Source organism: Benincasa hispida, chromosome 2 (assembly GCF_027475165.1).
Source record: "Benincasa hispida cultivar pf3 chromosome 2, pf3_genome.v1.1, whole genome shotgun sequence".
In the NCBI taxonomy this organism is placed as follows: domain Eukaryota; kingdom Viridiplantae; phylum Streptophyta; class Magnoliopsida; order Cucurbitales; family Cucurbitaceae; genus Benincasa; species Benincasa hispida.
Window position 1 is genome coordinate 616,059 of NC_143479.1, and position 13,472 is coordinate 629,530.

Genomic DNA, 13,472 nt, shown 5'->3' on the forward strand with positions numbered 1-13,472 from the left:
TTGCTTTCAAACTTCTTTGATCAGGTTCTAAAGAAATTACTTGGGTGGCAGTCCATTCAAGTGTTCAATCACAGAACACAAGTTGTCATGTGGTATTTTTTATTTTTTTTAATTTTTTTTTTAGAAAAAGATATTTTTTTAATATTTTATTTCCATTTGTGATTGAGGGAATATATGGAGATGGTGTTGTGCAAGCAATTATTGCACAGGTTCTGAATTTAGGACATTACAGAAGTTCGTCAGCAGGCATTTGATTTGTTCATTTGATGTATAAGTGAATAATTCTTGAATGTTCCCACTAATTGCAGGCTTTTGCATATGTTACTAACAAATGTTAATTTCTTGCGTCTGCCACAATTAGCTTCTGCTGATGATTGATATTGACAAGTGTGGGAAAGTTCGTCGGACTTGACACTCAGCTTCTAAAGAGTGATCAATTCAAGGGAGCAGGTATGTTCATGTCTTCTTGTTGGAAATATATGGTTTACATGTCCATAGGAGTTTCAGTTGAGGCCCATTTTGGTCCACTTTCTCATGGATGGGGCCCAAATTACAGCTCAGGAAAGGCCCAATTAGTGCTATTCATCGCCACACTTGGCGAGAGAGAAGAGGCTCATCCCAAGTTATCACTGTAGGAGTGGGACTAGAAATTTTGAAATTTTTTGGAAATACCTCTTAAATTACTTCTTTTGGAAGATATTTTTCTTTTAGAAAAATAATTGCCTCCACACCCATGATAAGGGTTTCTATATGTTGTTTTTAGTGGCTAAATTGTTATATCAGAATCCATCCACTTGCCTTTTCCATGTAATGGAAATAGATCAATGAAAACTCGGCTAGTTTGTTTAGTAATCATTTGGTTCTTAGTTTTTAAAATTTGAGTTTTTTTCTCTTAAAGTTTTTAATAATCATTTTTTTAGTTTTCAAAACTTGACTTGGTTTTTGAAAACAATGGTAAAAAGTAGACAATAAAGTAACAAATTTTGAGATGAAATAAGTGTTTAATAGACTTAATTTTTAAAAACTAAAAAGTTATGAAATAGGATCTTATGAATTGGTTTGTAGACAAGTATTGTGTTCATTCTTGTGGATTGGTGTTTGGTATTTGATTGTGATTCTATAATGTAGTTCTTTTTTAGTTCAACAACATATGAAAGTTATGGGATTTGAATCTCTTAGATTTTGATCGCGAGGACATTTACTTTTAAAAGTTGAATTATGTTCAGATTGATATTATAAACTTATGTATATGACAACAATCTTAATGTGTCTATACAATGACAATTTGTCGAGACGATGATGCATCAACGTGAAATTGTTCGATAATTGATTCTTGAATGGTAGAATATAAAGTGACAAAAATCCAAAGTGGGGAAAACGTTTTGGATGAAGAAAGAGAGAGGATTTCAATGACTTTGATTGATCGCTTCATCCTGTCTAATACAGATTGAACATAGCACGCCTACCCCCTTCTCTTTTTTCAAGTTTGTGTTTGATTGATTAGGTTATATATGATAAAAATGATTTCTTACAAATTCTTTATTTGCAGCAAAAATTCATTTTTTAAAATTAAATTTCAATTATAAAAAGGATACCTAACCCATTGTAACTAAAAACATTGTTATTATGGAGAAATCATAGACTGTGTTTGAATTAACTTTTTAAGCACTTGTGGTGGGTTAAATGTGTTTTTTCTTCTTTAGTTTAGAGTATTGGGTAGCAAATAAACAACATTTTTTACCAAATCATTTAAAGTTGGCGATTCAAAAAGTAATTGATTGGGAAATGGTTAAAACTTCATGGCAATTTAACGATTGTAGAACTATTTGAAGTGTAATGCAACCAAATTACTAACCACTTTGAAGAAAATGTAGTCAAACACAATTTTAATTAAAGACCATTTAGCTCAATATGTTCTAAAATATATATATATTTTTTAAAGAATGGTTAGGATTAGAAATTATTTAAACGGGCAAAATGAGCATAGTTTAGTGATAATTAATATCCAATCCTTCCTTCGAGGTTGAATATTCAAATTCTTATACTTTTACATATCTAAAAGAAAAAAATATGTTACTGTTTTACTATGACTTAAAACAACTTAATTGACTTCGAGGGCAAATGCTGGATGTTCCCTCCCACATATTGTGTGTGTGTATATATATATGTGCCTCTACTACTCCAAATAACCCATTTATTACTTAAAGAAATGAGACAGGTGCAAATATAACAATTAAACTTAAAGTATTCGTAGATATAGTATAATGTAAAAGAATTTGCAGATATAGCAAAATTTAGATTTTGCTTTCACAATCTATCAATGATAGACTATATCACTAATAAGAGTCTATCAGCAATGACGTCCATCACTGATAGATTTTACTATATTTGCAGTTTTTTAAAAATGTTATTATATACTAAATTACTATTTTGAAAGTGCCACCCGTGCAATTACCCTAGAAAAAATAGAGATTAAAGACATGATTGGATGATATTATATATAGTAGAATTTTTGATATGTTGTGTTTGTTCGGTACGTACATAGATATTAATTATTATGGCTTGCATGTGGAACATTGGCAGTGCGTAGTAGCTATTGATATTATAATAATAATATTTTTTTGTGAGAGTTGTTGTTTCCTCTTTATTACAATACATCATCACTTTGTATTATTAAAACCTTGACATGTTTGTTTGTAGCAAGTCTTTGACAGCTACACCCTTGTCTTAGCTATATGATTTTTTTTTAAAGCTTTCAAATTATTAATGCTCTACTATAACTACTTTTCTAATTGTGAAATTTGCTCCCTATAGTTTTTTTTTCTCTTTAAAATAAATTCAAGCATTTCTTTTAAAATCACTTTTAATAAATTTTAAAGCGTCTTTTTAGTCTTATGCAAAATCTAAATTTTATGAACTAGGTGTATGTAACTTAAATCTAAGTTAACTTATCTACCAAACATGAATTTGAGATACCGATCAAAGACTATACCATATTTCACAAAATTAAGGGGAAAAAAGCTTTTGAAGTTTAACCTTTATTTAAACATATAAATATTCTTTTCGAAAGTTGTAATATTACTCTTGAGATTTTTGAGACTTAGAACAACATGATAGTGATTCAACACAGATGTGGGATCTTGAACACTGTCACATCCATTCCAGTTTTTAATAATAGTTTTGAAACATTTATGAAATACTAAAAAATAATATTACAACTTTTGAAATAAAAAGGGTATTTTGAAAAAGAAGTTCGAAGATTTTATTTACCATTTAACCTATAATTAATCAATAAATCACACCAATCAAATTAAAAATACATTAATGAAATGTGAATGAGACCAAAAAGTATGAATAGATGAAAGCTATGAGAATGAAAAAATAAAAGTATAGGGATCTTCAACTTCATTCATTAGGTTGAGAATGAAATTGAGCCCCACACTTTTACAAAAAGTCCACAAAAATTTGTATTATATGCAAACACTTAGCTAGCAACCACAATGGATTGGGAAAAAAAAAGTCCTATTGAATTCAATTAACCACATGATCTGTTTTGTGGGAATAAAAATGGAAAGCAAAAGCTCTGTTCTTCACTGTACTGTTGGAGTACGCCTCAAAAACCCACAATCTGACGCGTTTGAAGAACCTCGAGGAGAAGGTTAAGAGGAATATTCTTCTTCTTCTTCTTCTTCTTAATCTTCTCCGTTTTTCAGTACTAAATGGGATCCGTTCTTCTTTGAGTTTTGACAAAGTCACATGGAGATTTGGACAGTTTGAGACCCACCCACATACATATTCCACATGGATACCTCAGATATGGCCGATTAGATTGGGGCACATTTGATCTGACCCACATATTACATTTTCTTTCCCTTTCTCTCTCTCTTATTGTTATTGTTTAATTTGTTGACCAGTCTTCCCTAATTGTTATACAAATCATGTTTCTATCTGTTTTTATATTCACTTATAGTGCTACATTCAATTCTATGACGTTCCTTCTTCTTCTTGAATCAGCAGGGGAAGATTCCCATTTCGTGTTTTCTCTTTGATTCTGTGTTTCCCTCTTATAAGTAATTGCTGATTCTTTGACTGTTCTGTATTTGCCTTTTAAAATCTTGATGATTCTGGTTTCTGGGTCTCTCCTTTTATTTGGTTTGATTCTCTAGGGGTGTCATTTTTCCTTTGTTCCTTCGAAGTATTCTGATATTGGGAGTATTCCATGCCAAACCCAATTGGTAAATTTTGTGGGATTAAGATTTTCATTGCAAAACCAGTATGGTGATCTGAGAAAGATTGGTGTTTTGTGAAGTAACTAGCTGGAAAAAGATCTGTTGATATAATTTATGGTATAAACAAGGAAGTATTTCAAAGTTTGTTATATACCAGTTTCTTGAGAAGTGTTGAAAATGGAAATTACAGCCTTTATTATTTCCATTTTGGGACTGGTAGGAGCCTAGATTATATGAGAAGAGAATAAAAGATATGGCTGCAAAACTTCTACATTCCTTGGCAGATGACAATCCTGATTTGCGCAAGCAAATAGGATGTATGACTGGTATTTTTCATCTCTTTGATCGTCATAATGCGATCACAACGAAGCGAATTAGTCACAAGAGGCTCCCTCCTGGTAATTATCTAATCTTTGATTACTTCATGTAACTGTTGTTTTGTATTTCATGAATAACCTTAGCTTATCCTGTGGACTTTTATATGAACAAAGTTTGATGTTCATTCTTACTTCCATTTTCTCTCTTCTCAATGCATCACTGGTTTTTCATGTTCCTTTTCATGTCGAAGAGTCCCAATTGACCTTGAAGGAATGGAGTAAAGTTTTATAATCTGTATGTCTAACTGCCAGATTTTTTTGCACTCAAATGCTGAATGGCTTATTTTTGTACATATGCCAAATTCATTATGAAGACCATGGAAAAGATACTAAAATGAATACTTCATTGCTTCAATGTACTTCTGTTTTGAAGTTTAAACTCCCACTTATCTTTTTGCTGGTTTTTGTGTGTGTGGAGCTATGTGACAATAACTATAGCTATTGTTTCAAAGCATTTCCAGTCACAGTGTTCCTCAGCCACATGCCATTAAATTATTCTCTAATTATGTTTCATTTCTACTTTTTTTTTCCTCCGCTTTTACAAACTTTTGAACGCTATATGTCACTCAATATCTAATCTTGTCTTGTACAGGTCATTCCCAATCAAATGGTGGTGACTTGGTGAGTACTGCACATCAACAAGAGAAACCAAATGTAAGAGCCTAATTTTCTTATGCCAACTTTTCTTTTGATTTGATAGCAACAGAAGATGCAGCCGTTGGAAAGATACTTTTGCAATCAATTCAAACATCATCTCACTCTAACTTATTACTCGAATCCCATCTTGATCCTAATAGTAAAACTAGTTATATTGCATGCCTATTTGTGTAAATGTTAGATTTAAAGTTATTTCATTACAGGAGTCAAGTCTGAATGAGAATGTGAATGACAAACAAAGCATGCCTGCAGAATCATCCAGAGACTCTCTCTCCTCCTGTTCATCATCTTTGTCCTCTCTGGAGTGCAATAAAACTGCACGACTAGAAGCCTTGTCCTTTTCCAGGACCATTGTTCTTGAAAGTCCCTCAACGGGGTTGACATTGAACCAGCTGAATACCGCTAGCTATTCAGAGAGGCAACCATTCAATATCAAACATGTAGTAAAAGATTCTATGCATAGAGAAGTAAGAACATCATTTGTTAAAATGACAGACATGGATGACTTTGGCCATGGTGCGAAACATAGGGACTCTCCAAGACCCCCTCCAATGTCCAAATGTGCAGAGGTTTCTTCAAGGGTTGCAAGAAACCATAATCAAGATGCTCCAATTGATATCAAGGAATCTTTTAGAGTTCTTGCTGAACTAAAAGACACATCCTGGAACTTTGATGAAGCTACAGGACGTCCAAGATCATCATGTGAAAATGAAGCAACACATGGAAAGAATTTACTTTCGAGGGATTTTCCACGGCTTTCTTATGATGGTAGAGAGAGAAGTCAATGCTCATATGAATCAAGCAACCTCAAGTCCAGCCCTAAACTGAAAGAGCTCCCTAGACTCTCACTGGACAGCAGAGAGACTTCAGGATGCAGAAATTTTCAAAATAGTAGCTGCTCTACTGACAAGTCCTCTGAGCTACATCATTCTTCAGGCAATCAGAAGCGGCTGCCCAGTGTTGTAGCAAAATTGATGGGTCTAGAAACATTGCCTGATGCGTTTTCATCTATAGATACTCAATGTGGTGGTGAAACTTTTGCAAAATCATTAAGATCTAGAAATCTGAAAACATCTGCCTCGGATAAAAGCTCATCTAAATGCTCAACTTCACCACGGCGAAAATATCATGATTTGATTAGAAAACCTATTCAATCTTCTAGGCTCCCTGTTGAAACTGCACCTTGGAGGAAGCTAGATGGAACTCAAGTTACTAAAAGCACAGCTCTTAGGCCTGTAAAAGGCCCAGCACCGAGCTCCTCCCCCGCTGTTTATGATGAAGTCGAGATGAGGCTGAAAGATCTTGAATTTGAACAATCCAGTAAGGATCTCAGAGCACTTAAAAAAATACTTGAGGCAATTCAAATTAGGGCACTATCCGAAATTGGAATCGAAGAGAAAACTTCAGTTGTTGGAATTCAAAGGAACCAAGAACCAAGTTCTTCTAGACCCAATCAAAAGACCAGGTTGATGAGCCAACGAAACAGACGGAGCAGTGTAGTTGCCTCCACTGCTAGTGTACCTAATTCTTCCAAGGCATATGAATCTTCAATTATCATTATGAGACCTACTAAACCTGTTGAAAAATCAGTTGTATCAACCTCAACGATTCAAATGGATCGCTCCCCTATTCTCCATAAGCTCCAAAACGAAGGATTTCCGGATAATAAAAAAGGCTCTACCAATGGCCAAACCGGAGCACGTTATCCTAAAAGCTCACAAAAGGATCTTGCTGTTATTACCTCTGAGAAGAAGTCGATTTCTAGAAATATAAGATCGCCTCAAACTTCTTCGAAAGCTCAACTAGTACTTAAAGAAAGCAACACGAGCTCAATGAAAAGTTCAGACGCTGTTAGTCCAAGACTGAGACATGGGAAGGTTGAGGTGGAGAAACGATCTCATCCCACTAAATCTGATGCATACAAACCCAAAAGGAAAATGAAGCAGACAGACTCGAGTGCCCACTGTGGAAAGATAAAGCCCAAGACTTCCAGTGTAAGGCAATGTGATGATCAATCAAGTGAGATGAACAATGAACCAAGAGTTTCTAGTTACCAAAGGGATGACATGACCCTACAGTCAGATACTAGTTTATCTTTGGATTCAAAGATAGGTATTGAGGTGAACAGCAGCATGCAATCAACTGAGATCGATGACAGCCAGAGACAAGCCATGGAGGCTGTTGAATTCTTAACACCTGGCTCAGTTAAAAAGGTATTCTTCTTTTGTTGGTTTTCTTTTCATTCATCTTTTAAATGCTCATCACTGAGTAATATTTTTGCTTGATCAGTTATCAATGGTGGCTAGTAGTCAAGATGGGTTGACGGTAGAACAAGATGCAATAGCACTAGAGCACCCCAGTCCTGTCTCTGTCCTCGACGCTCCATCATTATATAGAGACGATGAAGCGTCTCCAGTGAAAAAAATTACAATTTCACTGCATGGTAAAGTTTTTTTTGTTATCCTAACCATATGAACTTTCTGTTGATCCAACAACATGGCATCCGCTTTGTCAAAAGTTACGAGTCCAATTAAACCAATTTAATTTTGTTGACACATTATTTTATTTGTTTCATCTGATCTTACTGTATAACTTGATGTCTCATAGGTGATGATTCACTAGATCCTAATGAGAGGCGTAGTGAAGACCAATGCAACATTTCAGATGACATCTTTGTAAATCCTTTAGTTTTAAATCATAATGTGGAGATTGACAGTATGAAATTTGAAAATATTGAAGATCTGATTCAGAAGCTTGGATGTTTGAACTCACATCATGACGAAGGAGAAAAAGATTATATTGGATTGTTGTGTGAGAATGCCAATCCAGATCACAGATACATCTCGGAGATATTGTTAGCTTCTGGTCTTCTACACCGGGATCTAGGCCATGGTCTGACCACATTTCAGCTTCATCCTTCTGGTAATCCCATTGATCCAGAGTTATTCTTTGTTTTGGAGAAAACAGAGGTGGGTGGTGTATCGCCAAAAGAAGGGTTCAGCCCAGCAAGAGCTTCCTATTCAAACAGGGAGAAAGTTGATAGGAAGCTCATATTTGATGCTGTAAATGAGATGCTTATTGAAAAATTAGCTATTGATGGTGGTGCTCCTGAGCCATGGTTGAAACCAACAAAGATTGCAAAAGAAGCTTTTAGTGGGCCAAAGATTTTGAAGCAATTGTGTAATGAAATAGAACAGTTTCAAGCTAAGAAGTTCAGATGCAACTTAGACATAGAGAAGGATGATTCAATGAGCATTCTGCAAGACGATGTGATGCGCCAATCGAGGAGTTGGACAGATTTTCGTGGTGACATCTACGATGTCGTGTTGGACGTTGAGCGATCAATATTCAAAGACTTGGTTAATGAGATCATTATTTGGTGACAGAATTTTGGAAGATAAACCATAGGGTGTGCATTGGCCAGTTTGCTTGCATTCCCACTGGTGTTTCAACTTGTTATTTGCTTTCTTACAGTGACATAAACATCTGCTCTTTCTTCCCCCATTTTTTGGTGTCAAGCTCAATAATTTGTGATAAGCAGTTCTGATCTGGTTGGCTGTTGTGCAATATACTTGGCCACAAGAATCAAAATCAATGAAAATATTTTGTTCCTATTTCATTCTATCACCTTTGCACTTCTAACAGTTGTTTCATTTTATTTATTATATTTTATTTGATATCCGTGAGTGTTCAGACCATCTTACGTGCATCTCGTTTAATCTCAAAGGATAACCCGTCTGACCCTATAACATTTGGATATCAAGAAAACTTATGGGATATTAAATCTTAGTTACTTATTTCGTTTAAGAACGAACATTCATTTATTCTTCCAAAGTAGATGATTGACAAAAACAAATGGAGAAGTTTTGTAGGTAAGTACTGCAGATCAAAAAGCCTTGGTTCAAGGGAGAAGTTGTTGAGTTTCCTTTGCTTGTGTTTGAAAAAGGAGATCCCCTGCAACAAATATGGGCTATTTTTGTAATAGAATGATTGATTCTTATAATAAAATGTGGAGGCTAGGTTTGTGTAACAAGTGGAATTAGCTAATCTTGAGATAAATAGATCAATCTGAATATAACTTACTGGATAATATTACTAACTACTATATGAAAGATTGTCGTTTGATATCTTCTCCTGCAATTGTACGTTAAACTCAACGGATATAAAGAAAAACATGGATAAACATATAGAATAACAAATATGAACTTGACTTCTTGTAACTAAGTCATCTGGAAACTCTAAAGGTTATTTAGAATATTTAGTTAGAAGAAAAAAAAGAAAGTAAGAAGGTGGATAGTCCTCTTTTCCCTTTTCCTTTAACATAGCAAGAGATGGGAGGGAAATGAGTGGAGTGGTCACACAATTTTTGAAAAATGAGATGGGAAAAGGCATCAATCCCCATGCCTTCACAGCATGCAAAGAAAAGCCCAATGCCAAAGCAATAATTGGTCATTGCCTTTGAAAGGCTGCCATGCTTTCGTAATTATTGACTTACCTCGAAGAATGGTTCGAAATTACGAATACAACATTCTCTTTGTTTACACTGTAAATTTAATTTTATAAATACTTGTAAATTATATATTAATGTTAGTAGATCTCACCTTATTTTTAAAAGCATGTTAACGTCGCACACAATATGTGAAGATAGTATAGAAAATTGTCCATACTATCATAGAACAAGAGAATTTCCTCCTATGATCATTTAATTTTTAGTTTTCGATATTAAAAAATTGATCTTGTTTCCTCCCAATTTATTTCAATAATTTTCAGCTTTAAAATTTGAAAATTTAGACAAATTCTAAAAAAAAATCTACATTTTTATTTTCAAAACTTTGCTTTGCATTGTCGATGATAAAAACACGTAATTTTAAAAAATTAAATAGTTATTGAATGAAACAAAGAATTGAATCTTGCTTCCCTTAAACTTCATCATAAAACAGAACAAAATATAAAAGAAAACAACAGAAATGGAAACAAGTGTGTGGAATGTGTACTGTGTGTGAAAAGCTGAAAAGTGTTTGCAATTTTGAGCAAAAACATTCGACATTTTTTTTTTCCTATCAATACGAGGTTTGGTGTTACCATTTATAATTGAATAGACCATACAATTTTGTTATACACAATGTTTTTAGAGTTGGTTAGTTGGTTCTAGTAAAGTTTTGTACTTGCTTTTCTACAATTTAGTTCGCATATAATTAATTTTTTTTATTGTTTTTTTTTTAAAAATTATGTTTTTATTTGATAATAAATTTAGTAGCTTATCTCAAAAAAGAAAAAATTAGTATATATCGAAGATTAGTGATAATTGGTATATACTTTCTAATTTCTTTGAGAGTTGGAGGTTCGATCTCCCATCGATACAATTATTGTATGTACTAAAAGAAAAATTCGGTACACAACTTTTAATTTGAATGACAAATTTAGTTTTTAACATTTCGAAGTAGTGTTTAATATAATTGGTTCTGGATATTCGAAAAAAGTATCTAAAAACATATTTTAACTTTATATATACATATTTTAACTTTCAATTTTGTACTGGATGAGTATATTGACATATTCAACACTTTCTAAAATTGGTGAACCTCTTAGATACAAAATTGAAAATTTAAATTCTTAGTAGATACTTATTTAAATTAGGGTAATAAATATCAATTAGTTTAGAAAAGATGTTGAATATGTCAAGAACCAATTAGATACAAAATTTAGAATTTAAAAATTTATTAGACACTTCTAAAGTTTAAGAGATCAATAGACACAAAGTTTAAAGTTTTGGGGACCCATTAAACCATTTTTAAAGTTCAAGACCCTATTAGATCTAAACAAAAAAACTTTAAAAAGTAGACGTATAATTTAATCTAAGTTTTAGATTGGTATATATTTGGCCTATTATACCAAAGAATTTCTTACAAGCTCTCGAATATTAATTGTATCTAATAAATTTATGTTGTTATGTTACTATTTATTTAAAAAGTACTTGTTGATCTTTCAAGTAAGTTTAGGCATTTAATGGGTGTGTTAGATAGAAAATTAAAATTTCTAAAGTTTAGAGACCTATTAAAAACTTGTTATAATGCATAAACTAAATAAATATAACTTTCTAACGTAAGAGACTAAATTTATTATGCAAGATCTTTTCAGAGCTATTGAACTTAGTATCTTCTTTCTCTGAATTGAAATTGACTCACAAATTGTTTAGAATCCTTGGACTGAAAAATACAGATACAAAAATGAGGTTCAAGTATTTGTTGATTCCATTCGTGATCTTTATCACTCTAGGATTCCTATCAGTTGACTGTAAGATAATTCTATTGCCCATGTCTTGGCTGTCCATGCTCGAAAATGTCATTGTCGATAATATGGTTTGAAGAGATTTCTCATTAGAGGAATTTTGCTATTTGTTTTGAAATTTTGTCTTGATTTTTTTGTTCCCTTATATATATATTTTTTAAAATAAGACTAAATTTATAGGAAAAAAATGAATTAAAATACATGTTCAACCAGTAAATCCATAGTTCAACAATAATTAATATAACCTTTCATCCTAGAATTGCGAGGTTCGATCCGTCATCATCATAATTGTTGTACTAAAAAAAATCCACAATTTATTCCAAATAATTAAACTTTTCAAATAAACAACTTATCATTAATTCAAAAGTGATCACCACATATTCTTATAAAAATTACAATACATGACGTATAAACACACCTATAACTTTTTTTTGGTCAATTTAAACATCAATAATGGTTCGGTCCCTCATTTCTGTAATTAAAAATAATCCTATTTTGTATATGGAGGTAGTAATAAAACTCATTTTCTTTTTGCACACACAGAAATTAATTATTTTTTAAAAAAAAAGAAAAAAAAAAGAGAGATCATAGAACAGAAAGGACCACAAATTGTGGGGGCAATTTAGAAGGATTTTTTTTTCTTAAAAAAAGGAAAAAAAAAAAAAATGATGGAGACAACAGTGACAGTGGAGAGAATTTGTCCAATGCAACAAAACAAATGTGAAATGTGTTTTTAGGATTAATATAATATGCCTCATCACTGTTGTCTTGGATCTTGTGACCAATGTTGTTGGCTGAGAGACACATAATTATTTGTTCAATCTCTTTCTCATAATTTTCTCATAAAGAAATGAAACTTCACATTATTCCAAAATTACCCAATTTTTCCTTTCTTTTTCTTGCTTCAATTTGTTTTTCTTACAACATATATGAAATTGGATTACAAGTTAGCCAAACAAAACTATAATTAACATATCAATTGTGTGAAACTACTTTTTATCTTTGAAAAATATAATATAATATCATGTCTCCGAACTCATCCCTTATTTGTTGTATTATTACTATGTTCTCTCATTTTTTAATTAATGAATTGAGACTGAGGTATGATCAAGGATTTAAATATTGATATCGATATTTCAATTTTATTGATATATTGATGGATATATCGATAAATATCGAAGTTGACATATAGTTTTATAAGTCAAAAAAATTTAGAAAAAATGTTTAGGTTAATAATTAAATTGTTTTTACTCTCATAAACTAGTTATGAATATTTTTATTAGTATTTCTATTCATATTAGATTAAATAGATATCTTATATATATATATATATATATATATATATATATATATATATTTTATGAGCATTTATAAAAAGATATCAAAGATACATCTGTGGATATTTAATATCGATATCAACAATTCAATTTACATGTATATCAACTTATCGACGGATATTTTCAATTTTGGATATGATGAGGGTATTGCGAATGTGTCAATCTAGTTGAAATATTTGGGTATACCTACTCATCTCTTTGGTCTATTTCTTGTTTTTTATATGTATGTTGCAGTGTTCAAATGTTTTCTTTTTGGTCGTTTTTTGGTCTCTCCTCATCATTTGTTTGGTCTCTATACAATCTATATCAAATGTGCACCAATACTTATACTTTGTCAGTTTTACTTTGTAAGTTATTGTTCAATGTTTTAGGCTAATAGATGACACTTATTAAGCTAAAATCATATATTGTCTACTAGACTTTGAAAGAGGGGGAAAAAACTTCTATTGTTGTTTGTTGATTGCTGTTGTTTATAACATGTTTCTTGTTTGTTTCCTAAATTTTGTATAGCCTAATAAAAAGTGTATATCGCTGTCGTCGTCGTGTCATCTAGTCAAAAATAAAATTAGAATAAAAGGACAAGT

At 32.1% G+C, this 13,472-nt stretch overlaps 1 protein-coding gene and 1 long non-coding RNA gene across 3 annotated transcripts; both read left to right on the forward strand.

The window, feature by feature from the left end:
• The first annotated feature begins 309 nt into the window (after positions 1 to 309).
• On the forward strand, positions 310 to 852 carry LOC150037559 (uncharacterized). The gene is made up of 2 exons (XR_016528002.1): positions 310 to 450; positions 557 to 852. It is a non-coding gene; the product is annotated as an uncharacterized LOC150037559 (long non-coding RNA).
• A 2,562-nt stretch (positions 853 to 3,414) lies between these two features.
• LOC120071308 (protein LONGIFOLIA 2-like) lies at positions 3,415 to 8,887 on the forward strand. 2 transcript variants are annotated; one of them, XM_039023503.2, is made up of 5 exons: positions 3,415 to 4,627; positions 5,199 to 5,260; positions 5,467 to 7,476; positions 7,553 to 7,706; positions 7,871 to 8,887. In XM_039023503.2, the coding sequence occupies exons 1-5, from the start codon at positions 4,483 to 4,485 to the stop codon at positions 8,644 to 8,646; spliced, it is 3,147 nt and encodes a 1,048-aa protein (XP_038879431.2). In that variant the 5' UTR covers positions 3,415 to 4,482; the 3' UTR covers positions 8,647 to 8,887. The 2 variants fall into 2 exon arrangements, with proteins under 2 accessions (XP_038879431.2, XP_090166632.1); XM_090310506.1 differs by having other exon boundaries at positions 4,097 to 4,841.
• The last annotated feature ends 4,585 nt before the right edge of the window (positions 8,888 to 13,472 follow it).

Excerpts from the sequence above, each read along its gene's own strand:
- LOC120071308 (XM_039023503.2), top strand. The coding sequence starts at position 4,483 with ATGGCTGCAAAACTTCTACATTCCTTGGCAGATGACAATCCTGATTTG. Across the intron at positions 5,261-5,466 it reads ATCAACAAGAGAAACCAAAT|GAGTCAAGTCTGAATGAGAA; the intron begins GTAAGAGCCTAA and ends ATTTCATTACAG. Across the intron at positions 7,477-7,552 it reads CACCTGGCTCAGTTAAAAAG|TTATCAATGGTGGCTAGTAG; the intron begins GTATTCTTCTTT and ends TTGCTTGATCAG.